Below are 27,587 nucleotides of genomic sequence, written 5' to 3' on the forward strand. Positions count from 1 at the left end.
GCTCTGTGGGGTCCGCAGTTGGACCCCCAGGAGGTGGGCAGCCTGTGAATGCTCGGTCCGCCCTCCCTCCCTGCAGGCTGCTGCTCTGCTTCATGTGCTGTACCACGCTGCTGTCCATGTGGCTCTCCAACACCTCCACCACCGCCATGGTCATGCCCATCGTGGAGGCTGTGCTGCAGGAGCTGGTCAGTGCTGAGGAGGAGCAGCTCGTGGCGGGCAACTCCAGCGCCGAAGAGGCCGAGCCCATCAGTACAGTCTGCGGGAGTCCATCCCCTCCAGCCTCCTCCCCGGGTCTCCTGCCAGTCTCCTCTTGTGATACTGCCCAGCTTGGCCCCCATGCCCTACCCATGACTCCTCACCTTCTGCTTCCTTGGCCCTCTCCCCTCCTTCCCATGGCCTTTGTAACCTGAAGCTTCCCTGGCTGCCCATTTCCAGCTCTTTCTTCCTCCACTTACAGACACCCCCCACTGCTCCTTGTCCCCCAAACGCTCACAGGTTAATACAAAACCCCAGGGCCTGTGTCCACCAGCCCCATTATGCCTGCACAGTGGAGGGAGGGGGTAATATCATCTGCAGCCCTCCAGCCCCAGCCCCAAGCCCCTGGACTTCACTCCAACCCACAGTGTCAGCTCCAGCCTCCACTTCTCACCTGCTGCTTTTCTTTGCTACTGTAGGTCTTGATGTAAACAACAGCCAACCTTCGCTGGAACTCATCTTTGTGAATGAAGAGTGAGTATGACTGTCCTCTGCCCAGACAGAGCCTCTCAGGGTCCATTGGAGAGGTCAGGAAAGATGGCACCTGAGCCTCTGAACAAGTCTTTGAGGTGTTTGCCCCAGGCTCCGCATCCTGCCAACCCTGCCCTCCCCCACTCCTCTCCATACCTAGGAGACCTTCCCAAGGTCTCGGGGGTGACTCCCTTAACCATAGGGTATTGCAGTGATGAGTAAGAATTAAAAAGATTACCCCAAATCTGAGTGGATTTATAAATTGTCCATACACTCACCAAGGAGAATTTCATCTAAATCAGTACCCCTCTTAGAAGAATAATATGTTTAATCAGTTAATGGAAAGACACATAATAGATGTCACTGTAGATTCTTGGAGAATCACAAGATATTTTATACATATTAGATATGGTCTTCCTAGATTTGGTCTTGTTAGATATGGCCAAGAAATATTAGGTGACAGGTTGGGGGTTAGGGGACAGTTAGTGAGAGGGCCATGTGATGGTGAAAAGAAGAAGCTGGAAAGGGAGAAATACAGTCTTGAACATTTACATCAGGTAGACCCATTAACAGTTGATTTCTTTTGGAGATTCCATTTCAAACTGTGGTCTTCAAGGTATTCTGTGATGAATATTCGACATTTAAAAGTTGGACTTGTAAATAGAGCTCAGCTTTGTAATTTGCCCTTTTCATAAAAGATGGAAAAGACACATTGCATGAAATCAGCATATGCATGGGACAGATGCAGAAGGGGCCAGCAGGAAATCACTTCATTTTTCTCTTAGCCCCGTCTTCAGTCATAGAATATCAGATTTCTCTCCCCACCCCTGATGATATCTCAGGCAAATCCCATAGTTCATCTGGTTCCTCTCAAGATATTACAACGATCTCCTTTTCAGACATACCACAGTCTAGTCCAGATTTATATCAGAACTTCAATCACTCATCCAAAGCTTCTCCTGGCCTCCTCTTGCTCCCATCCCCACGCCCCTCAGCCCAGGCTGCAGAAGGAAAGAGGTGACAGTGAGTGGGGGAGCTGACACTTCTTGCAGTCTCCCCACCCCCTCCTCTCCTCCTCCCCCACCCCCCACTCACTCTGCTGCTTCTTACTTCTCCAGAGTTAAGGTGGAGGGTGCAGGAAAGATAAAGGGGCAAAGAGGATCTAAGCTGAGCTACTGTAGTCTGGGGTTGGCGCCCTCTCTGAGATTCAGATCCCAGCTCTTTCACTTGTGAGGCACCTACCTTCAGGTCTTTGGAGAGTCCCCTTGAGGTGATGTAGATGGCTATCCATGCTCTTGGATGACCGGCGCCCTCCCCCTGCGTCTGCTCTGGTGGCTCACTCCCCTGCAGCCCCTGTGTTCGGGGGTGCAGGGCCTTTTCCAGATGGCTCTAGCCGAGCCCCCTTGCATGCGTTCCCCCGCCCCTGTTGAACACTGAACATGCAGGCCCTTCCTGTAACAGTGGGACTTTTCTCCTCACTCTGGCCTCTCTAGCAGTGCCCTGCTGGCCTTTGCTCTTTTCCACATGAAAGTGCGTGTCCCCAAACTCCAAAGCACAAGCTCAAGTTAGCCCTAGAGCCCCTCAGCATCCTGCACGCAGGCGGGAGCCAGGGCTGTGGGCTGTCATCGCTCTGAGGCCTGTGCCCTTCCCTCAAGGCCAGCGCCTGCCAGGCTGCCCGAGGGGTCCCTGCCTGCCCTCCTCGCCCAATTTGGGAAGGACGGACGGGAAACATCACAGCACATTCTCCTCCCCGGCTAAGAACTCTCTGCAATGCATGCTTCCCTCTGAACCCCCATCAACTCCTATCTGTCCCTGGCAGAGGGTCCAGAGGGTGATGGCAACAGGTCTCCATGTCCTGCATGTGTGTGCCCGACACGCCCATCTGTCTTACAGTGGCTGAGCTGGGAGCACCCACTGTCCTCACAACGAGGATAAACCAGAAACATCCACTGAGTACACAGTGTGTCAGTAACTCTGCTAGTTATGTTCTCACCTTCCTCTGTCCTCGAGGCAAAAGTTAGGGACCAACAAGAGTGGGAGTTGGCTGTCATCTCCTGAGGTGCAGCTGCTGATCGGAAATTCACCCCCATCTTCTGGTTCTCATTTGCCTTTACCCGGGTATGGTCCAAGCCTGCCTTGCTCCTACCACCTCAGATAAGCATGGCACAAGTTTCTCTTTCTAGATAGTGGCCTTCCCCAGTCAGCCAGTGACTGGTGGGACACAGGCTCTCCAGTAGACAGAGAGGGGCTCCTATCCACCCCACCACTCAGCATCCCGGTGCTAAGTAATGGTGTGAATGGTGCAGGAATACCTGTACCATAGTCCTGCTGTGAGAATCAGTGTCCTGAGGCTTAAAGTCCATGTCCCTGGGCTCAGCACCTAGTGAACCCCACGTTCACTATTGTCAGGAGCATTAGTATTGCTGTTAGCATTACTTTGAAGGAAATGTGATGCTCCTGCCCTCAAACAGGCCCCTGGCTCCACAAGTCATCATAGCATCCCAGAAGGCGAGGAAGGCTGGGGTGGGAGCAGGCTTCTCTGTAGGCTAGAAAACTGGAGTGCAGAGGGTCCAAGTCCCTTACACCAAGCACCCGAAGCAGGGGGAGAACTCCAGCCTCAGGAAGCCTGGCCCACTGTTGCTCTTTGCTCTCCTTTGCTTTGTTCCAGCCCTTCAACAGCAGACTTAACTTCCCTGGTGCACAACAAGGTAAGGCCTTGGGGTTTTTCTGTGCTTTGGGATCACCTGACAGTCCCTGAGGATAACTCAGGACAGAGATGCTTGGCAGCTTTTCCTAGCGTTCAGCAGCCTCCACAGATAAAAGGGTGGGGAGGCGCTCACATATAGGAAGGACCCGTCAGTCCCTGGCGAGGACCTGGGTAGTTCCAAAGCCCAGCCCCAAGTACCGGGTTTAACCACATAAAGTACACGTTAACCTTTTTTCATGGAAGCCCAAGATTCTGCCATCCAGATTTTCAAGATCCACAGATTCAGCCTTAGGATCCCTTTCAGTGGGGATTCCATTTACACAATCTTATTACAAAAGGGATACATTTGTAGGGGAAGGCAAAGTTGACCTGCATGCTGCCACTTGAACTCACCCCTTCCCCCAAAGCTGGCTTCATGTCACTCTGTGAGAGGCGTAAAAGGCTGATAGAGCTGTGTTCTTTGTGGTGTGATTTTTTTTTTTTTCATTTTCTTTGTTTAAAAAGAAAAATGAAGGGTTCTTCATTACCTAATGAAGTCCCAGCAAGTCTAGTTCTCCTATAAGCGCACGGCCATGTTCTGTCAAGTTCTAGAAGCCTCTCGAAAGGGGTTCTTGACACTGCACTGGATGGGAAGCTGCAAATGGAGGCAGGCCTGGCCAAGTGCCCTCCAGTGCATGCCCTGGCTTCTGGTCTCTGATTCCCACGGCACTGAGGCATGGGGCGGCCCTGGGGTGATTAGGTGGTATTTTTCCAGTCTCCAGGCTCACCACAGCCTGTTCCTAATAGTGCGACGACCGTTATCCCAACAGAACCTGAATGGAGTGCCCATGATCACCAACCCTCTCAAAACAGCAAACCAACGCCAGGGCAAGAAGCAGCACCCATCCCAGGTAATGGATTGCACCTTCCAGCCCTGTCCTATTTCCTGCATAAAATGCCTTGAGCTTCCCAAGGTCTCAGTCTTGCAGTTGTGAGGATGTCTTTATTTCCAGGCACTCTTTATCCACTTTGTCTTGAAGTTGTGAGGGCATCAGGCTATTGAGCTGTCACCAAGCACTCTTTATCCACATACATGTTTGGCTGTGTGTGCCATGGAGATAAAAACGTCTAGCTCCCTAGACTTCAGCAAGACATTCCACCACCTGAGACCAGTTTCTTCAACTATAAAAGCTGAGGGTTGGTCTAGATCAGAGGTGGTCAAACTATTCCTCAACAGTGCTTGAGGGACACTGCAAATATTTTATTTAAGTATCCTGAGATTGTAAAGCAACTGCTTTTCTGCACAAATAAGGATTTTCCTAGTATAATACCACTGAAATAAAATGCAAAAATCAAATAAATGTTAAAGCTGGTATAAAATGGCAACTGTAACTTCTAACCCTTGACTTCAAATTCTGGGGATCATCAAAAGTCTCAATTGTTTAACATCCATCATCATCATAAATAACTGCCATCATTATTAAGTGCTTACTGTGTCCCAAGAACTGTGCTAAGGATTTTCTCTCATCTTTGGCTCCATGAGTAGTGATTTTGAACTCCATTTTTGCAAGTGAGTCAGAGAGATGAAATCGTGTACCCAAGCTGAAGAGCTAGTGAGGGGAGCATTATGATTCAAATCCAAGTCTCCCGGACCACATGCAGTGACCACCCGCCCCCCTCCAGTATACTTCCCGTTACAGAATTGATGTACACCAATTAAATGCTACATTTTTGTTTTATATATCAAGGTTCTGTGTAAAATTTCAATAGAAGAAAGAATCATAGAAAACCACTGGACAGAGAATACATGAGACCTCTTCCAGGTCTGATAATCAATGGATCATGCAAAGAAATTTGGAAGGGTCCAGCCTTACTTTGGCCCTCCTAGGAGGATGGGGCAGTGCTTAAGGGCTTAGAGAAATGTGGCAGGGTGACCTCTTCCTCATTGGTTTTCTTCTGACCTGAATTGCTGACATTTGCATCAGGCCTCTCCTGGTCTCATGAAGAATCTGTGAAGGTGGCCAGACCTGAAGGGAGCAGGGGGTCATTTGCTTCTTTAGTCCACGCTTGAGACCAGAGCTCAGCAACCTCTTTGATATTGAAAGGCTGTCATCTGGACCAAGCAGGTCCTTAGAGGACCACGGCAAGGCTAAGGCTTATGCGCAAGGGGAGGAGGAAAAAGTAGGGAGGAAAAGCCAATAGGTAAGAAGAAAAGGGTAAGGAAGGGAGGGAGGGAGGGAGGGCAGAATCACACACTTCAATCCTCTTCCCAGTGAAAGCTGGGCTTTTTTCTGCAATCCAAGCCTTATTTTTTAGCCATCTCCCCAGCCGGACTGTCATTCTAACTCCACATAAAATTACCATCATTCAGACACAAAGTAGAGAGCAACCAGTTTTACTGGAGTTCAAGAAAAAAACAAACCGTGCTGTCAATATTGACAATAACACTAATAACAACAAAAATAATAATAGCTTCCCACTGATTAATGCCAGGACGTGTTCCAGGTGCTTTGCATATATTACTTCACTTGTTCTTCACAACAATGTGGCCGAGAAAATATGATTTTCCCCATTTTACAGAAGAAACTGCAGTTCAGAGGCATGCATGCTCAAGTTGGTAAATGGTAGAAATTGGGGTTTGTCTTTCTGATGCTCAAGCTCAAAGCCTTTCCGCTGCGCCACAGTGCCTCCTGCCTCACCTGCTTTGTGTGCCGGACAGGAGGGCTGAAGAGACTCATTGATTTCCCTTTGGTAGGAAAAGCCATTGGTCCCGACTGCCAGCCCCAGGAACCAGGAGCTGAACAGAAAGTACAGGTCCCAGCATGACCAGATGATCTGCAAGTGCCTCTCTCTGAGCATATCTTACGCTGCTACCATTGGCGGCCTGACCACCATCATTGGCACCTCCACCAGCCTCATCTTCCTGGAACACTTCAACAAGTAAGTAATTCACTTGGTCCACAAATATCTACTAGCCACTCTATGTGTGTCAGGAACTGGACTGGGTACTAGGGATATAACAGAAAATGAGACTAGAACAGTTTCTGTACCAAGAGAGAAAAAGCAAATCATTCTAGTTCAGTGTGACTGGAGAAGTCCAAGATTCCGCTGGGAAAATCCTGCTGGGGCAGCTCACAGTTCTGGAAGGATGAAACACCTCCCTGAAACCTGAAGGATGAGTCAGAGTAAACTAGATGAAGGGAGAGTTTCCAGACAGAAGGCGGTGTGTGGGAGGACTCTGAGGCAGAGAGCAGGGCACATAAAAGAAAATGATAGCGGGTGGAAGGAGGCCAGGGAGGTGGACGGGCACATCGCAGAGGGCTTGGCAAGGCCCACTGAGTAACTTGGACTTCATCCCAAAATTCTGGGAGAAGCCTTTAAAGTATCTTAAGCAGGGAATGAGGTGGTCAGATTTATAGTTGTACAAACTCATTCCGGGTGAAAAAATGGAGAATGGGTGAAAAATGGGAAAGGAGAAAGCAGGCAGCAGGAAGACAATTTAGGACACCACTGCAGTTGCCAGAAGAGGGCCAATGGGGGCTTGGATGACAGTGGCAGTGGGGAGGAGAAACGGTCAGATTTGAGAGATATCAGAGGTAACTTGATGGGTCTTGGTAGGATTAGAAAGGGCCTGAGAGCAGGAAGGGTCAAGTCTGACTCTCAGTGTCCTGGCTTTCAGCAGCTGGAGCAACAGAGGGGAAAGAGGAGGAGGGGGTTTGGAAAAGCTGACCCTAAGGTTGAGATGTCCAGTTGGAGATATAGCGCTGAATCTCAAGGGAAATATTTAGGCTGATAGCATAGATTGGGAGTCAGTGGCCTGCAGGGCCAGTGTCACAGGTGTGCAGCCTGTGCAGTGACACAGGGCCACTGTGCTCAGAAGGGCCTCACACTTGGTTTAATACTCTGCTGACCCTGTCTGGAAATTCTTAACAATCTTTGAGGAAGGGGCCCCCATATTCATTTTGCCCCTTGGTAATGGAAGCTGTAGGAGTGGAGGAGATTACTTAGACTATACAGAGTAAGTAGAGCAGAGGACATAAAGATTAAGGTCAAATATTTAAAGCAGACTACAAAAGAAAGAAGGAAACAGTATCAGCCAGGAAAGAGGAAATCCAGGAAAATCTGGGGTTGTTCTACTGAAGGAAAGTTTTTCAAGAAAGAGGAAGTGTCTACAACATTTAATGTCAATGAATGATGACGCAAAACAAGAACAAAAATGTATCCATTAGATTTGGTGACACAGAGGTTATTGATGACCGAGGCAAGAGGAATTTGGTCAAGTGGTGGGAAAAGAAGACAGATTTCGGTGAGGTGAGGAGTAAGATGGAGATGAGGAAACAGAGTTGACTGTGAAGGGAAGGAGAGGTGTGGGTTGATACTAAAGTGAGATAACAAAGGGAGGGTAAAGAAGGGTCAAGAAAGGGTTTTAAAATGGGAGACATTTAAATGCTGGCAGGGATGATCCAGATGGGAGGGAAATTAAAGATTTGAGAGATAGGCGATAATTGATAGAGTGACATCACTGAGAAACTGTCAGCTCTCATTTGTCACCTCTCTCCCCCTGAGTGATGCAGACGCAAAGGATTACTCAAAGCCCATTTCTTCTGAGCAGTGAGAAACCCTGAAGGGGTTAATTTGCCAGGAACCCTCAAGGGAGAGGCATTCCTCCTTGGAAAAATAACACAGAACTGAGATTCTTTCTCAGTATTTATTCTCCAGGCCAGAAAGTTACAGAAAAGGAATGTAGGTGGAGTTATGGCTAAGTATATTTTAACAATAGAAGCTAGTAACATCAGTGCAATAACAAAGTGACATTCCATAATGCAATTAGTAAAAAGTTAAGTTGGTTCACCAACAAAAGCTTGCTCTTAGCAAACACTTTCTTTCCCTACAGCAATTTCCTTAGCATATTTACATAACAATCAAGTAACTTTCTTAACATATCAATCAGTAGGTTAACCTGCACCAAGGACATCTGTCCTTGAGCCAGCAATTTTGCTGTGTTACAATTCTTTATCTACAACAGAGACTTTAGCCTGGGGAAATTTTCCTATCTTTTGCAAGCTTAACATTTCTATGTGTAATTTTAAAAAGTTAGGCTAAACCTGAAACTATAGGGCTTTGGAGGCTAGGCCCTGTGAGCTACATTTGCTTTATTAATGTTAGTGCTCTGTACAAGAAACAAAAAAGGATGAGGTCCAGACCTGAGAATAGAGAAATTAATCAGAGACAAGAGGAGAAACACATCTTGCCTTTTAACAGGATAGAGAAGGAAGAAAAGAAGGAAGTAGAGGAAAGGGAAAAGCAGACAGGGAAGAAGAGAGGAAGGGAGGAAGGAGGGAGGCAGGAGGGACAAAGAGAGGTGAGGGAGGAATGACCAGTGCAAGTTCAAGACCTCATTCCCCAGAATCTAAGCCTCATGGACTCCTCACACCATTTTTTTCTGTTTAAGCTCTGAGTTTCTGGTCTTTAATTTCTGGTTCACTTTGTGGTTGGACCAGTTCATATTCCCTTAGTCTGCTTCTCCTTGGGTGGTAAGATTGTACATTTAGGCAAAGTTATTGCTTACCTGAACAATGGTCATACTATGAAAGAAAGGTGGGCCCCCTGCGTTCCCCACTGGGCTGAAAGTGCCTCCGTGGTGTTTCTCTTGACATTGGTGAACAAACCACACCCAAAGTTCATTTTGGCTGTTTCAAAAACCTACAAATTAGTTGTTAAATTTAATATCAATTGATATATGTATATGTACTTCAAAAAGTTCATGGAAAAATAGAATTGAAAGATAATACCAATCTTTCCATGAACTTTTGAAGTACCCTCATTCATAAATATATATTCTTACTTTTTAAAATGCTATAAATGGCATTAGGCCCTCACATTTATCCACAAAAGCTTATGTAATCTATTCTGAAATTCCACTCCTTTTCCTGGTCCAGGAGCAGGGCCCGGGTTTCCATGACCAGCAAGAGATGATGCAACAAACATTGTGTCTGTCCTCCCAGGACAGCCCATAGTGAGTCATGCTATGGTTGATGCCCTCTGGCATCCTTCTACTACTAAAGCCCTTCTTCCCAGTACCCACTCTCAGCAGTCCATGCTGGCTTTTAGGGAGGCTGCCAGCTGTCACAACTTCCCCAAGAAGCACAAGTGAAAGTAAGTCCTTGACCAGGCCACAGTGTAATGGAGCAGGTGTCCCTGTTATGATAGAGAAGATTAAACACCTTGCACCCTGTGCTTTCATTACATTCTCTCTTTTGGGAATCCTGCAGTGAGAAGCATGAGAAGAGGGGCACGATCTCCTCCCACCTAGGAGGAGTTCTGTGGCCAGCCCCACTAAGAAAGACCCAAGGAAAAAGAAACACAGGCTATTTAGGCCTGAGCCTTGTCTAGGCAAAAGTCATGGCTCGCATATGGTCCATCCCAGCTCCCCAGGAAACAACACATGGGCTGGGGCCACAGCTCTGCCTGATGATGAGTGAGCAGTCCTCTGGCAAATTCCCTGTCCCCTGAGACAGCAGTGGATGTTGATAAAGATTTGGAGATTTCAAGTCCTAGTTCTCTTATGGGCACTGTTAGTACTTGCAACCCTCATAAGGACCTAGAGCCCAGAGTTCTCCAAAACTGGCTGTCTTATGTCCCCCAATCAAAACTTACATTCCTGTAGTGATTTTATAAACAAAATACCCCAGGCTGCCCTCTCCTTTATCTGTTGTCCTGAAAACCAGATGAATAAACTTATCAGAATCTTTATGTTAATTAAGGGCAAATAGGTCGTAAGTAATTCCCTTGGGTGCAAAGTACTGTAGATAAACTTTAGTGGTATTAGTTTTGGTGCCTTAGATGCCTTTTTAGCTTATGTCATTATTCTTGTCTGGACTCTGGATAGCTGCGACTGACAAGTGAGTTCTAGGTAATGTTTTCCCATATTTCCATCATTATCTCTCCCCTTAGACCCACTTAGTACCCCACAATACCATATGGAGAGCCTCCCTTTTCTAATCTCTGACCTGTTCTTTACCCTCCAGCCAGTATCCAGCTGCAGAGGTGGTGAACTTCGGCACCTGGTTCCTCTTCAGCTTCCCCATTGCCCTCATCATGCTGGTGGTCAGCTGGTTCTGGATGCACTGGCTGTTCCTGGGCTGCAAGTGAGTCCCCTGGGCCTTGCAGCAAAGCACTGAGGCTCTCCTGTCGGTCCAAAGGCTGTGGCATGAGCCCTGGAGGACTCTGCTCAAGGGGTGCTACCAAGAAGCCACAGGGCATGCCCCAAGGAGAAAGCAATGGACTGGACCGGGAGTCAGGCGTTGTCTCTTCTAGACTCTCTCAACACTCCTGAACTCTGCACTTCACTCTCAGCTCTACAGTGAAATGTGCTCAATTCCAACTCAATGGTTAGAGGGCCTGTCCCATTCATCAAAAGTCTGAATTGGAGGAGATTGTCTCATGTAGCTTCATTGCTCTCAAAGCATATAGAGTAATTCCAACTACTCTAAGAAATATGACTCCAAGTAGAATTTGCCTTAGGTTTAATTTTATAGACATGAGTGATTTATACTTAGTAGTTTGTATGAAATATACTCATATCCCTCGAAATAACAAGTTAGACATTTCCCTTGCAATATTATTTCTAATATTAATCTGCTTAGCAAGCCTTTTCTTCATAACCAGCTGTCTACCCCAAATTTGATCAGTTTCAAACACATAAAGGGAAGATATATGTGATGTTTTGCTATTAGTCCATGGAACTCAACATTCCATTGGTCAAGGAATGTTCTCTGAGTTGACTTTTATTTTTTACTGAGAGACTGTTTTCAAAGCAATGATGGCTGTATGCTGCTATAACTCCAGTATCTCTAAAACACCTACTTTTACCCCAGATAAGGCTTGTCTCTAGACAAATACACACAGACACACACACACACAACTCTGTATCTGTGGCACACACAAACATAAACATCTAGACATATACACCACCTTACACTGATTCTTTTACTTATGTACAAGTATGTAGAAAGAACCCCACATAAACATACTCACACAAATCCATAAGCCACAACTTCACATTGATAAGCCAGGGAGATGCCCAGATGGATACACCCAAAAGGCTAGGGGGGACAGGCTAGGTTGATGAGAGGCGGGGTAATTTGGAAGACAGAAGTTGTATGAACAGGGGGGGGCTAGAGGGGCAGAGGGTACAAGTGAAGAGGAGAAGCGACCACAGCAAGTAAGCAGGTTAGTGTTTGCTTAATATTTGACCTATGTGCCTCAGAAGCATGTTTTCTTTATTTTCCTGCTCATTCTCCCTTCTCAGTTTTAAAGAGACCTGCTCTCTGAGCAAGAAGAAGAAGACCAAAAGGGAAGAGTTGTCAGAGAAGAGGATCCAAGAGGAATATGAAAAGCTGGGGGACATTAGGTAAAAATCAGCCACTCCCCTTCTCCCAGAGAGAAAACACAGCAGGTGAAGTGAGCACAGAAGCAGCCCTGTTCTCGACAGTCCCCAGTGCTGGGATAATTTTCCACAACTATGAATCCAGGCATTTAGAAGATACTATATAATGCCAAAGTCAAGCTGGCCCAGATTCCAGGTGGCCGCCCTTCCCATTTGCTGTATTCAGAGCCCAAGGAATAGCCGTGCTGTGGGGTGGAGTCCACGTGGAGATGGGGCAGCAGAGAAAGAACAAGGGAAAGACAGCCTGGCCACCCTCTTGGAACATGCTGAATCCCCTCTGAAGTCAGGACTCCTTACATTGCTCAGATGGGCCACCACAGGTCCAGGGGTCACTCCTAGAAAACGGCGGGACCAAGACAGAGGGTCCAATAAATCACTAACACTCTGTCACTTCCATCAGCCTCCCCACAGTGACCCAGCACCCTATTTAGTGCTATTTCTCCATTTATGGCAACTGGCAGGTGCAACTTTGACTCGGTAAAACAATTCAGGTAGAAATTATTTTTTAAAGCCTTAAGTTGTTAGTACACATCCATTATAGAACATTTAAAAATATAGGAAAGTATAAGGAAAAAATTTAAATTGACTTGTATTCTTAGCATCCTAGAGTTGACTGTTAACAAGTGTTAACGTGATATACTTCTTTCATGCTTTGTGCAAAATTATATATATTTTTGGTAAAATTCAGTCCATACTGAACATAGTTGTACATCTTGCCTTTTTTCACTTAACCCTGCGCTATCATTATGTCCCCGTGTCATCACTCTGCTGTGCAAACATGACTATTAGTGGATGCATCTCAGTTTAACATATAGTTGTACTAAAATGTATCCAATGTCATGGAATACCATTGGATATGTAGGTTCTTTCCGTTTTTTAAAAGGTAATGTTTCAATGTGTACTTCCAGTTATTTTCTTAGATGAAGAGACTGAGCAAATTTAAGGTCGTGATATACTCATATTTGTCAAATTGCCTCAAAAAGGTGTACTAATTCCTACTCCTCCAGCACAGTGTTTGAGGGTGCCCATTCACTGCACTCTCCTTGTAGGCTGTATTGTAAATTATTTTATAAATGGATAATTCTGTGTTCTCTTTCCCTTCCAACCTACATTTCTCTAGTAAACACGGTTGTGTCCTATTTTCTAGCATCTTTCAGTTCTCTTCCCATTTCACTGTTGGCCATTCATAGTGGTTAAGCAGGGACTGTGTTTTATGTCTCAGGTATTGGAACTCTGAATTCAGGAGCTTCCAGAAACAAAGCGAAAAAGTCAAAAGAAATTTCCAAAAAAAAAAAAATTCCCAGTTCCTAGAGTCTTTCTGTTTTATTTTATAGCTATCCTGAAATGGTGACTGGATTTTTCTTCATCCTGATGACTGTGCTGTGGTTTACCAGGGAGCCTGGCTTTGTCCCTGGCTGGGATTCTTTCTTTGAAAAGTAAGTGATATCATTTCCTCCTTAAGACTGACCCCTTCACCCAAATTCTTCAGGCAGTAACCACTTAGGGGCACATATGAGGCCAGGAAGCATCTTGTTTCCTGAGAAATCCACTCTTCTTAGGGAAGCTCAGTGCAGAGTCAGGAAGAAAATACAGTCTTTGAGTCCCAAGCTGGGGCTGGGATCCAGGGCTGCCAACTGGCCAGAGGCATGACCTTAACCTTGGAACCTCAGTTATCTCACAGGTTGTTATGAGAACGAAAGGAGAAGATGTCTGTAAAGAAGAGCACCAGCTGTAGAAAGAGATGGCCACGGAGGGGCTGAGGCCTGCAGAAGTACACATAGGCTCCTGCACCTTCCTGCATGGTCCTCTGAGGGCCAGGGCAGAGGCCACAAGGGTCTCCCAACGCCAACTTCTCATTTGAGAAGGGACACACATGGGGGTGTGGCCCTCGCAGAAAACAGGTCTCATCTTTTTCTGTTCTCTTTTATCTAACAAACTCCTGATCACTCCTGCTAGGACATCTACCCCAGGCAGGTCCTGCCTCCAGACATTAACCATTGCCCATTCAATCCACTGTGAGAGGAGCCAGCAGGCTGGGCTCTCACTCGTCACTCCCACGCTCACACTCATACATGCGCATACCCCACATCTCACCACCCACACACACACTCACTCCCAGTGTGGGCACTCACACATCACACGTGCATGCCACCCACTGAGCATGCCTAAACCAATGCCACAGGATAATTGTGGGAATAGCATGAAGCAGTAGCCAGGGGCACTTCCTGGGAGAGAGTCATAGCAATGAGAGGCCATGTCATTCATTAGACAGAAAGGGAAACTGGGGCTCCAAGAGGACAGAGGCTCCGCAGCCAGCCGCAGCAAACGAGCCCGCCCTCTGTTCACACGCAGCCCCTCAGGTCATTCCCTCTGCCTTCCCCCTGTCCACTCCATCCTCAGTCTTTCCAGGGAAGGGTCTGAGCTTAGTTTCCCCATGACAGGCCAAGACAGGGGAGCCTGGTCACAGCTGCTCCCCGTGGCCCTCAGGATGGAGGATCTCAGCAGTCTCTCTCTGGAGACAGGCCCCCACCCCTGCACAGAAGCCTGCTCTCAGCTACCAGTGCCTGAGCCCTGCCAGAGGCAGCCAGATATCACCAGGACCACCAAGCAAGGCCAGCTCCCTATATACATGGACAAGCCCACCCTCTGCCACAGGGGGAAACTGACAGGGTCCTTTCCCTGGTGGACACACCCCAGGGCTGTGGCAATAGTTGGAGGCACTGTGTAGGGACAGTTTAATAAAAGCCCTTTTAAAATAAATAAATAAATAATAATTCCACTGTGGGATAGCATGGCAGCAACCAGCAAAAACAAGTAAGGTTGATGTTGCCCCTAGACTAGGTCCTAAAAAGAAGCATTGTGTTCAGACAGACTGTCCTGAGACATTGTGTTACTGCCAGTGATTCCTGACCCTCCTCCTCCAGCCACGCTTGTCTCTTTGCTAGGAAAGGCTACCGCACCGATGCCACGGTCTCTGTCTTCCTTGGCTTCCTCCTCTTCCTCATTCCAGCGAAGAAGCCCTGCTTTGGGAAAAAGAATGATGGTGAGAGAAGGTTAAAGGGAAGAAGTTGGGGGCGGCTCTAGTCAAAGAATACCCAACTCAGAATCTTCTAAAGGAGCCTTACCAAGGCCCTTCAGACATCCCCCCAAATAGCAGAGAATTCTCCCAAACCATCCAGTTCAGCATTAGACCCCAATCTCCACAAGTCACACCATCAGGGTTTAGCTAGCTCTACATCTCTCTCTACCTGTGATCCAGGGGGAAACCGGGAGCCTTCCCTAGAGATGGAGCCGATCATCACATGGAAGGACTTCCAGAAGACCATGCCCTGGGAGATTGTCATTCTGGTGGGAGGAGGCTATGCTCTGGCTTCTGGTAGCAAGGTAACCCTTGAATTCTGTGTTTATGGGTCAAATATTTGTCCAGCATCTTTACCTAATGAGTCATTTTGGCCCTGGGAGGGAAGACTAAAAGGATCTGAGAGGTGAATGTTCACAGAGTACCCAGGAAAGGGAGCAGTTGAGCAGGATGGCTGTCCTGTCCTGCCTGAGCTTCTCAGTGCTGCTGGGAACAGAGAGCTACAGATCAGCCGTGCCACGGAGTCACGGCACACGGGCACTCACATCTCAGTTACAACACCGACAGTAAGGCAAGCAGAATGCTTATTGGATTTTGTAGCCATCTCCTTCTGGGATCTGATGGTGGTGACAGGAGATGGGTCTATAAAGGCCCAGAGATGCCCCAAGTGATACACAGTGAATTGTCCCTCGGTCAGTCCATACGCATAGACTGAGCCTGGGAGATTGTCATTCTGGTGGGAGGAGGCTATGCTCTGGCTTCTGGTAGCAAGGTAACCCTTGAATTCTGTGTTTATGGGTCAAATATTTGTCCAGCATCTTTACCTAATGAGTCATTTTGGCCCTGGGAGGGAAGACTAAAAGGATCTGAGAGGTGAATGTTCACAGAGTACCCAGGAAAGGGAGCAGTTGAGCAGGATGGCTGTCCTGTCCTGCCTGAGCTTCTCAGTGCTGCTGGGAACAGAGAGCTACAGATCAGCCGTGCCACGGAGTCACGGCACACGGGCACTCACATCTCAGTTACAACACCGACAGTAAGGCAAGCAGAATGCTTATTGGATTTTGTAGCCATCTCCTTCTGGGATCTGATGGTGGTGACAGGAGATGGGTCTATAAAGGCCCAGAGATGCCCCAAGTGATACACAGTGAATTGTCCCTCGGTCAGTCCATACGCATAGACTGAGCCTGGGAGATTGTCATTCTGGTGGGAGGAGGCTATGCTCTGGCTTCTGGTAGCAAGGTAACCCTTGAATTCTGTGTTTATGGGTCAAATATTTGTCCAGCATCTTTACCTAATGAGTCATTTTGGCCCTGGGAGGGAAGACTAAAAGGATCTGAGAGGTGAATGTTCACAGAGTACCCAGGAAAGGGAGCAGTTGAGCAGGATGGCTGTCCTGTCCTGCCTGAGCTTCTCAGTGCTGCTGGGAACAGAGAGCTACAGATCAGCCGTGCCACGGAGTCACGGCACACGGGCACTCACATCTCAGTTACAACACCGACAGTAAGGCAAGCAGAATGCTTATTGGATTTTGTAGCCATCTCCTTCTGGGATCTGATGGTGGTGACAAGAGATGGGTCTATAAAGGCCCAGAGATGCCCCAAGTGATACACAGTGAATTGTCCCTCGGTCAGTCCATACGCATAGACTGAGCCTTTGGAGAATCTATTAAAGCTGATGTAAATGCTTCTTGATTTCCTGATTGGGAGGATTTGGGAGAGATTTTTTAAATGGAGCTGGGGGTAAATAATTGAATTTCCTAGAATTAGCCCTCCCTGAAATAGAAAACAATCCTAAGAATGAATCAGGTTAAGGTTCAGACTGTTTCTCCCTCCACCTTGTCTATAACATTAACCCCTTCTAACACTGGTTCTCTTTTGATTGCCCATTCATTGTGGGCCTAAATGCTAACTGCATCACTAATAAGGTCACAGGGTCCTACAATCGGAAAGAATCTTGGAGGACACTGAGTCCCATCTCCTACCCAATGTGCAATTTCCCTCCACGACACCCCTGGCTTGGACACCTCCAGTGATGGGTCACTCCCTGGGCAGGGAACAAAGAGTAGTTGCTCTTTACTTTCAGCCCACATCTTCTATATATCGTGCACTGTTTGCTCTGCCTCTATTTTCTGGAACCCTCTCCTAAGTAATAGTTATTAAAATAAGGCAGTTATTAGGTCATCTCTTTTTCCAACTAAAATTCTCTAGCTCTTTTAACCATTCCTAATAGAAGGAATGACCCCTTACCAACCTGGTCTCTTTCCCCAGGACTCACGATATTTGGCCATAGTGAAATATGGTCCAGGGTGGACAATCTACTGCAAAGTTATATTACGCAAGCCCCATCTCTCGTCTCTGATTCAAGCACCACCCTGCATTCTTATGGAAGCTTTTATAAGGCTTCCTTGGCACTCATGTCAACATTTATATTGAAATTGCAGTCAACTAAAACCCTTCATTCTTTTCATTGGTATCCACCATTAGACCTCAACTCCTTCAACCCATTCTATATATATGCTGTCAGTATTTCTAATTCCAAGTTCAGGATATTGTATTTATCTTTACTGAATTTAGTTGTTAGTTTTGGCCCCCAAGTCTACCCTGGCAAGACAGTTTTTTTAATCAAAATTATACACGTATTACAGATAATATAGTTGCTATTTCTGTAAAACCTACTGACTCTATTAATCTTAATAATTCAGGTACCATACACATGATTCCTACTGAGTTTGAAATAATTTCAGTCTTTATATTAGTGAGGAAGATCCAATGTAAAATATTTTCATACAAAGGGTTTAAAAAGTAAGACTTCCTTCACTGCATTTTTTCTAAGTCTGCAGTCTAACTTGTCACTTTATTTCAAACTATAGTATAAAATAGTTCTGCTAGAAAAATAATTGCCATGAAAGTATTTCACTTATGAGTGCTATTTGGATAAAATATTAAGTAAAATTCCATTTCATTATAAAATGTACTATTTCCACTCAACTAACTGCTCTTCCTCTCCTGCCTTTGTCCAGTGAGCAAGGTTTAATGTGTTACAAGAGAACATTAGAGTTCTTGTAGGCCTCAAGCCTCTGAACCAACCACTAATTGATGTAGTATCCACATACTGGGTTTGTAGCTCTCAGTCAGTTGAGAAGAAAAAAGGAAAATACGTTCTCCAAGGTGAAATGGCTACAACAGAGAGAATTCTGAAAGCCTCTGGTCATCAGTTGTCTGAGAGCTTGCCATGAGGTGGCCAGGATACTGCAGAGATCAAATGAGCTTTTGATGAACTTGGAAAAGAAGAGAAAAAGCAGCCTGCTGACAATGTAGTGAAGGCTGTCTTTAGTTGTACAACATGATTAGCAGGACTTACAGACTGAGGAATCATCAAATGTCTCACTTGCTTTCTGCCCCTGCTCTCCCTTTCTCTACTGCATTTGCAGTCTCTAGGGTTCCATAGCAAATGTCAGAGCATGTCAGCCATAGAAGGGAGAGAGAACGCATATGAGGGGTCTTCAAAAAGTTCATGGAAAGATTTTTATTGTCTTTTAACTCCATTTTTTCCATAAACTTTTTAAAGTACCCTCGTATGGCAAAAACTCAATGTTACCCTGCATTTTTTAGGAGAGGGGGTAACCCCCACCATTGGCAGGCAAACATCTTCCAACCAAATGAATTATTCCAAGTGGGAATATTCATTTATGAGTAGATGTGTATAAATGTTGCTTATGGAAAGGTTAAGGATAGGCTATGTGCCTTCATATCTTGTGTCTTCAAACAGCACGAGCAGATAGTCGATCTTGATGTAGCCATGACAGGATTTGAACCTAAAATAGGTTGGGGCTGAAGGACTATGCTATATGCCAGTAAGGAGGCACAATTCCTACCAAGTGGAGATAGACTTAATCCCTCTCTCCTTCATTACTCATGTAAAACTTCCAGTGTTCAGTCCTGTCCATTCACCACTCCCCCCCCACCCTGCCCCACCAAAAAAAACACAGGAAAGGTTACTATCCAAAGATGCTGATAATTTTTTCCCTTTCTTAGGTGACAAAACAAGAGGAAGGAATTTCAAAAGTAGAATAAAGGATTACACTCGGCACTCTGTGTAAAGGGCACTGTTGAGTCAGTGCACAGAGTGAGGGTATCAAAGGCTAGAGAAAGGGTAATGAGATTGAATTTGAGGGGCCAAAGCTGAGGGGTGAAGATTTCCAACCCCTGCCGAGTCAAAGTCTATGGCAATTAGGGCCAGCCCATGGCTCACTTGGGAGAGTGCGGTGCTGATACCACCAAGGCCATGGGTTCGGATCCTATATATGGATGGCCAGTTCGCTCACTAGCTGAGCGTGGTGCTGACACCACCAAGCCAAGGGTTAAGATCCCCTTACTGGTCACATTTTGAAAAATAAAAATTTTTTTTTAAAAGTCTATGGCAATTAGAGTGGATAGCTCTCTGTGCTGTCATGACAACTGACCAGGACACCCAAAGACTGAATGCTGTACAATCATAAAAAAAAAATTCCTGGGCTACAAAAAGATCTAATCATAAAAATCAAGGCCCAGCCCGTGTTAGGAGAGTGTGGTGCTGATAACACCAAGGCCACGGGTTCGGATCCCTATATAGAGATGGCTGGTTGGCTCACTTGGGAGAGCGTGGTGCTGACAACACCAAGTCAAGGGTTAAGATCCCTTTACTAGTCATCTTTTAAAGAAAAAAAAAAAAAAATCAGGAATGCCTCTGGCTCCAGATTAAAGATAGACCAACCAGAGGACCCTTGGTAGTCCAGCCTTCCGACATCCGACCTTCTGAAGCCTAAGAATTCCACTGGGAACATGCTTTTCCTTTCTCCTCACTATAACACCTTCTCTTCCTGCAGAGCTCTGGGCTATCCACGTGGATTGGGCACCAGATGTTGTCCCTGAGTAGTCTCCCGCCATGGGCTGTCACCCTGCTGGCATGCATCCTGGTGTCCATTGTCACAGAGTTTGTGAGCAACCCAGCCACCATCACCATCTTCCTGCCCATCCTGTGCAGCCTGGTGAGTGGAGCAGGGCTCCCAGATGGCCAGCCGGGCTGCCCTAGGGGCCTGCAGTGCCAGGCTGGGCTCCAGGTAACGGCTTCCATGGCTGCACCCTCTGGTCGCTGCCCACAGCCTTCTCTGATTGCTGTTCAAACCACAGTTTGATAAATGAAGTTTTTCAAATAGTAAGTGGTAAATTAAAAAGATACATGAATAAATCATAGCAAGAGTTCTAGAAACCCTTTTCTAAAAGAGTAGGATTAGTTTAGGGACAGCCCTGAATGGATATCAAAGAATGGACAAAATAACCTTAAAAGGCTAAAATTCCAGTTCCCATAATCATGACCCTTTCTCTACTGAGATGAAAACCTAACAGTAGGGCTAAAGAGGTAACCACAGAAAATGGAGGCAAAACACTGACAGCTACAAAGACCAAGACCATAGCTGTAACGATCATCACCACCTCCACCTGAGTTCACTGTCCTCCAGGAGGTGCTGAGAATTGGGAGCAAGACCAACCTCATTCCATGGCCTTAGACCAACTTATTATGAACGGAATAGGGGAGGAGAGCAACTGCTGTACCTTAGCATTGCTTAGCAGCCCCAAAGGTAATGCACCTGACTCAGTGCTGCACCTGTCCCATTCTGGGAGGTGGAACCTAGCAAAGCTCCTTCCAACCCCCAGCAAAGTAGTCTCCTCCCTCTCTTTCTAACCCCAACCCCCCGCTGGCCACTCGCTTTGCTCGTTGCTCAGATGTCTCTCATTTCTCCCTTCCGTCGTCTTGCTTGTGTGAGCTCGGGAGAGCAGTTAGTTAAAAATAGGCAGCATCGAGAGCCAGACCGTTAGTTTAGATCCCATACAAAGCAATGATCTTCTCTAGAAACAAAACCTTAGTTCTGTACCCCAAGGGTGAGGGATCCCTGCTTCAATCAAAGTAGCTTATTCATGAGATTTTTGTTTGAAGAAAGGATTTCTTAGCTAAAGAATAAAATTTAAGAACCACTTCCTTAGAATAGCACTAAAACGTCAAACGTCTTTTCTAGGAAGTACCTCAAAGCCATATTTCCATGGGAAGGGAGTAAGCAGCATCAGCCCATTTAGGTTGCCAAGAGCACTGCATGCTCTGGAGGGCAGGGACCTAACCACCTCTAGCACATGGTGTCCAGCCAAGGCTAGTCAACACCAAGCCGTCATTTAAAGCGCACTCATGATGTTAAGCACGAGAAATGCAAGCCTAATCTCAACACTGATGTTTCTGTGAATTCTCTTTCTCCTAGTCTGAAACGCTGCACATTAACCCACTCTACACGCTGATCCCAGTCACCATGTGCATCTCCTTTGCAGTTATGCTGCCTGTGGGCAATCCCCCCAACGCCATCGTCTTCAGCTATGGGCACTGCCAGATCAAAGATATGGTGAGTTGCGGGTGCCCTCTTCCTGCCAGGCCAGTTGCCATAAGAACAGGGATGACTGACTCCATAGCCTTCTTCTAAAGTTTATTATTTTGTGGCATTGTCCCTGGTCTGTCAACACTCAATCTAGTGTGGTAGAAAGAATGGTACCTGTAAAAAGGTTTCTGATTACCCCATGAGCAACAACAATAACTTGCTCTGCCCAACCCTTATCTGGAAGAAAGTGGGCACGTGCATAGAAAGCAGGAATGGACACAGGATGTGACCCTGCTCCAAAAGGCATGAGCTTGCCAAGTCTTTGCCTCTGTTTCTTCATTGGACCAGTGGGGATATTCATTCAAAAACCTGCCGGCTTATTCACAGAAGATAAAGTATGAGAAATTGTATAAATGTAGGGTGGAAGGTATTTTGTGAGAATAGGATCCTTCTGCTCAACTCTCTCCCAAGCAAGAAACACTTGAAGTAACAATGGCAAAATGAAGCAGCCACAGTTCATGTCTAAGTTTCCAGCTGGACTCAACAAGATGGCTTTGTGGAGACATTTTAGTGTTGGGCACATCCACCCTCCATTCCTCAACCTGTACTCACTGCTATGCTTCTTAATACCCAAGGTTGATGGGGGTTGGAAGGAGGAAGAAAAAAACTGATACAAATTACTGGGGCCAGACTGCTGGAAATAGGGCCTGTTCACCTCTGCTGAGAGTCGGGGAAAAAATGTTTTTCACTGGAGTCCAAACTTGCTTTCAGCAACCCTGTAAAATATTTAATAAGAAAAGGTAGAAAGAGTTTCAGGCTGGTGGCAGATATTCAGGTCCTTTCTACCATTCAAACTGCTCATCTAAGTCATGTGTGATACTTCAGGAAAGGGAGGTCACGGCCATCCCTCTCTGCCCCTCCTATCCTACTGCATAAGCCTGTCTGCTCACACAGAGCTCTGCCCAACTCTATCTCCTGCTTCTTCTGATATGTGCCCCTACCAATCACCCCTAGCCTTTGACACTGGAATCAAATGATCAGACACAGTAATTTTCAAAGGCACTGTATGACAAAAAGTGAGTCAGTCCTGGGTTCTATTCCCAGCTTGGGCACTAACCCATCTGCTAAATAAGACGGTTCCAACCAGAAGCTCCATGTGGTCCCTTTCAGCTCTAAAGGACTTTAATTTAGCTTCTTTAGAATCTACCCCCTTTTCACCTGCTGTTCTCCACACCAAAAGGCCCAGGGGGGCCAGCCAGAAGGCAGGAGAGGACACATCTAGTCATTTGCTTGGGACAATTTCCCAGCGTCCACTTTTCCCTTGCAATTTTCCCAACTTAATGCTAGTGGACTTGTTTTGGCTACATGCTATATGCTTGGTTACTTCTGGAAGGATGCCAGCTATCCTTACTGTACACATTTTTCCAGCTGGCCCTGGCTCTGCCATCCGATCATCCCTCACATCCCGCTTCAGCCTGTGAGTGTCAATTCCATGGCAGAAATGAAATGGGCATCATTGAGGTGCAATGCCCTCAGAAAAAAGAAGCAAAATCCCCACTGCATCTAGCAGGCCTGTGTTACCTTCCATGGAAGGGCTAAGCAGAGGCAGCTGCCCTGTTTCCTCGGGTGAACCCAAGGCACACTACTTCCATGAGCTGTTCCTTGCGGGCAAGGGGGAGGGAAACTGTAGCATAGGCTTCATATTTTACAGCCCCTTCCACAAGTTCTCTGTGTGTATTAGCACATAAGAGTCTCTGAGAAGTTCCTGCTTTAAAGAGATCTGTTTAATTTTGTTGAACACATTTCCCTATCATTTAGCTGCAGAAATAACTCTCAGGCTTCCACTTTATAGTGAGAGTGCTGCAAAAGCAAGAAGTGGAGATGATTCTAATCACCCTCTCCCAGCCCCAATCCCTCCCTGCCTTTCCAGCCCTTCCACAGTCCCACATCACCCCAGGCAGTGACTGGAACAAATCAGGGCCAAGCTGACAGAGCAAGGCTTAGGCTGCGGGCATAGACAAGGATCACTTGGGGATCTGTGCTGTGCCGAGTCAGAGTGACTGGGGTGTGTTGGTTTGTATCTTGCAGGTGAAAGCTGGCCTGGGGGTCAATGTCATTGGCCTGGTGATAGTGATGGTGGCCATCAACACCTGGGGAGTTAGCCTCTTTCACCTGGACACTTTTCCAGCCTGGGCCAAGGTCAGTAATATCACTGACCAGGCCTAACACAAGTGGACAAACTGGCCTGACCCAAAGAGCTGCTGACACCCAGGAGAATCTGAACCACAGGCAAAGAAGACCACCAGGAGCATGCAACCCTAGACCATGCCTGAGGGCATCCCCTCGCCAGAAGATTCCACCACCTACCACCTCAAGTGAAGTGCAGGAATCCAACAACCACAAACACATGCTTGGCTGTTAGTGTTCCCTTCCCTTCCCTCTTTCCTTAGTACCATAGCTCCAGAAAACCTAAAACTGTTCTCATTTCCTTGTATCTAGTCTTTCCAATCAATTCTTTCTGAAGATAGGAAAGAAGCAAGCCGGTCTTGGTTGCTCCTCAGAGGCTAAGCCCCACAAACAGACTAGCCTCACTAGGTTTTACGTTATTATTAATACCTTCTTAGGAGTTGAAGGAGATATGCAAATCATCCTAACCATGCAGATAGTGAAACCAGTGACAACTCTTTTGGGGAAAAACCTCACCCAGAACTTGAGACCTAATGTCAGTTCCCTTCTCTTAAGTGTTTCTATCCTAAGTTTTCTGTACAAAAAGGCAATTCTTAGTAGGTCCTCTTTGTGGCAATCTGTACTCTTTTATCACTACTTTGATTCCATTTTAAACAATTCTCTTCAATGGCGTTCCTTTACCCTGGTACCAGACTCCTATAAGGAAATAGTGTTCCCCTTCAGAAGGAGGCTGGTGGTGGTCTCTTTGTCAAAGGAAAAGGAAGTAAACAATGATGACACATTGAGATTAGCATCTCTCTCTCCACCTGTCTCTAACCACAGATACCATTGGCTTGGTTGAAAAGGAGGGGAAACTTTCATAACCTCCTCATTAGGGAGACCAAAACTATAATTAAGACCACAGCACTATTAATATTAGACTGGCTGTTTCAGGACTTAATGAGTAGTTTGTTCCTGAGACAACAAAGTACTAGGTAGCACCCAAAGGTCCAAACACATCAGTCACTTCCTACACATCCATGAGCCCCTTGAGGGGAGGGAAAATGTATATGTGTCTTGAATTCCCCCAGCAACTTCCACAAATGTAAGCTGTAACTGCTCAATAAATGTTTCCCACAAGAAAAACCACTCTGGAAACCAAGGCCTCCTTCTTCCTCCTAAAGACCATGACATCTTCTCCACAATAGATGTCCTTGTTATGTGACTGAATATAGCTCTCGATCTCTCCAGTTTGCTGGCATTACATATTTCTGATTTCTACCATCAGTTGTTTGCTAAGTACATCACTGGGAAAAGGAGTCTCCCAGTTATAGCACTGTTTTAACTGATTTTAAATTACTATTGATAGCATGTACGATTTTCCCACAACAGTAATTTATCTATAAAACACTCCTATAATTTATCAAGTGTAAGTTGTAAAGTTTCTTTTGTGCCAGTCAACACTTGCACAATCCAACCACAGCATGTGATTGACCAGGTATAACAGGAAATATTAGTGTTTCTGCCCTATTTATTAGCTAAGATAAAATTATTTTGCCAATATAATAGTGAAGACCTCATGAGCCAAAATGAAATACCAATATTAAGTATACTACAGTTGGTTTGATCAAGCGAGCATCTCTGTAGTCATTTTGCTTTAAAATGTTCAAAAGCGTCAGGATGTTACCCCTATTGACAGGGCAGCCAAATCATCACATTTCTGATCCATTATAGAACTCAGACCATCAGCCCCTATGTCACACAATAAGACAATGACACAGATAATCAAAAGGTTCTGGGTAATGAGAAAGAAGAAAGAAAAGCTGACTTAGAATTAAGTGAACTTAGAATTATTGGCCATTGTTCAGCTATTTGAGAACCTGATTCACCCTAAAGGAGAAACAGTGCCAACTCCCCACAGCAATTGCTACCAGGTATTGCAAGTAGCTAATGCCTTCAACTAGTCAAGTTAGAAAGTGCATTTATTTCAGTCTGGTCTACTGACTGCTCTCAAGAACAGCACTGTTCTTTCCCATGACCGAGATTCAGGCCAAATAAGACTTCCCATTCCGGTGACAGGAAATGTCAGATATAATTAATAACTCCTTGTCATCTAAAATCACTCCACTATTGGATAATAACTACAAGTTTTGTGTGTCTTGCAAATATATCATAATTTGATTTTTATCTTCTAATATCACACTATGTATATGGAAAAGCTGTAAATGATCATCTCATACCAGCTCATTATCCAGACGATGAAACACAGCCAAAGACACTAAAAGTATAGTTGTATCTTATTCTCAAGTCAAATATCAAATTTGCTTAGTCAAAGTTGCCTTTGAAATTCTGTTAAGTCATCTTCATACACAGTATACAGTCTTTTACATTAGCATTTACATGCCACAAAGACTCACGTGCCATGTTTTGATAAATAACATGGTTCTCCCTCCTTTGTGAGAACAGATCAGTTTCTTCAGCTGAACACCAAATGAGGTAACCGGCTTCACATGTGGGGACCACACTGTTTAAAAAACTATCTCCAAACACTAGTATCACTCTCATAACAAGATACTCAAAACTGTTAGAACACAGAGGGAACTGAGACCAACTGAGTACACAGGTAGCTCATTCTGGGGTTGCCCACGTTGAATAAACACTAAGCACAACTGTCCACACTATTTACACGGCACCTTTTTCTTCCCAGTCCTGTACAACTGTGCATGTATGATGCCACTGCACTGCACCTTTTACACAGTCCTCCACCAAGACAGTGATTCAAGCATGCCCAGGACCCAGGTTTTGCAACACCCCACCCTGGGCACTTTCCACAAAATCTATTCTCAGTTCTTTTGTTTTCTTTCCCAGTGACTTGCAAAACAGGCCATACATTAGGTCTTCAGTACTCACTTAGCTGAATATGTTGCAACCAGATTTCGAAAAGGTATAAGCTGAACATTTGAAAATTTAAGTGTCATGAACTCCCTATTAAGACCAAACAAGGTCTCAAAATACTTTCCCTTCACCACCCTGTTCTTTTCCAAATGGCAAGGCCCTAATAGTAGGGAAAAAAGAACTCATTCAACTGCATAAGGAATGGAAATGCTACGTGCAAAACCCAAGACCAGAAGTTTGAGAATAGACTTATTTGCTCCAGTACAGTATATAGTGTTCCTTCAGAAGGATTAACTCAGAAAAAGCATTAAAAGTGAGGTAAACCTCAGCAGAAAAACAAACATCGGCATAGTATCTTGGGAGTGAACTGCTTAGTGGAAATGAAAACATTATACATGTGTATGTAAGCTCTATGAACCAATATGTACAACTAGAAAAACCACACATCTTACTTTTCTCTATAGTCATACAGATGAAAATTGAATAAATGAGTTAGAAAAAGGAAATAAAATTGTTCTTTTAAGACGTAACTGCTTAATTACATAAAACACTAAATCAGAAAAAAAAAGTCTAAAGACATCAACTGGTAACTTCAACTCGTCAAATTCAGCCCCTTTTGATAATTTTAAATAAGGTTGTTTTGCTTTTTTCTCCTTTTTTTTTTCCTCTCCCTTTGTTTTTGGTTTGTTTGAGAGAGTTACAGTTTAAGGATGAATTTTTCAAGTTTATTAAGTTTCCAACATCAATCCTAAAGTCCTATATTTCACATGTCACAGTAATCCGCACTAGTATTTTGAGTAACCCTCCTTTTATGGTTAGGTGTGGCAAAAAATTTTCTTAAATCACCTTAACAGTAGCTTTTAAACATATTTAAAGGGGGAAAAAAGGGCATGTCTTGTGGTGCTTCTTCCCATCATTCCACTGATCTGTGCAGCAAGGGTTCCTAAAAAACACCTAGGAAAAGAGTAACTTTCAGTGCCATAATCCCAATCGCCACAACCCCACTCACCACAACCACCCATCCACATTACAAATTTTCAACTACACCCTAAAGTCTATGCTGGGCTGGGTTCCTCCAACATATGTCTTTGTAAAAATCATCTTGCCTGAGAACTCTGAGTTCCTTTTCACTGCTGCAAGAACATAAAACTAGGAGAGGGTATCTGAATGGTGAACGCTAAGTCAGCCT

General features: G+C 45.5%; 1 protein-coding gene across 1 annotated transcript in view; it reads left to right on the forward strand.

Moving 5' to 3' along the window:
* SLC13A4 (solute carrier family 13 member 4) overlaps nt 1-23,563 on the forward strand; it is a 43,030-nt gene extending 19,467 nt beyond the window's left edge. Inside the window, exons 4-16 of the mRNA XM_063099999.1 lie at nt 77-249; nt 675-729; nt 3,395-3,434; nt 4,243-4,323; nt 6,168-6,352; nt 10,441-10,560; nt 11,724-11,825; nt 13,196-13,297; nt 14,807-14,904; nt 15,121-15,245; nt 19,805-19,966; nt 21,227-21,364; nt 23,426-23,563. Of these exons, the coding sequence (XP_062956069.1) occupies nt 77-249; nt 675-729; nt 3,395-3,434; nt 4,243-4,323; nt 6,168-6,352; nt 10,441-10,560; nt 11,724-11,825; nt 13,196-13,297; nt 14,807-14,904; nt 15,121-15,245; nt 19,805-19,966; nt 21,227-21,364; nt 23,426-23,563 (1,519 nt within the window). The remainder of the gene's footprint in view (nt 1-76; nt 250-674; nt 730-3,394; nt 3,435-4,242; nt 4,324-6,167; nt 6,353-10,440; nt 10,561-11,723; nt 11,826-13,195; nt 13,298-14,806; nt 14,905-15,120; nt 15,246-19,804; nt 19,967-21,226; nt 21,365-23,425) is intronic.
* The last annotated feature ends 4,024 nt before the right edge of the window (nt 23,564-27,587 follow it).

This window comes from Cynocephalus volans, chromosome 6 (assembly GCF_027409185.1).
Source record: "Cynocephalus volans isolate mCynVol1 chromosome 6, mCynVol1.pri, whole genome shotgun sequence".
NCBI lineage: Eukaryota > Metazoa > Chordata > Mammalia > Dermoptera > Cynocephalidae > Cynocephalus > Cynocephalus volans.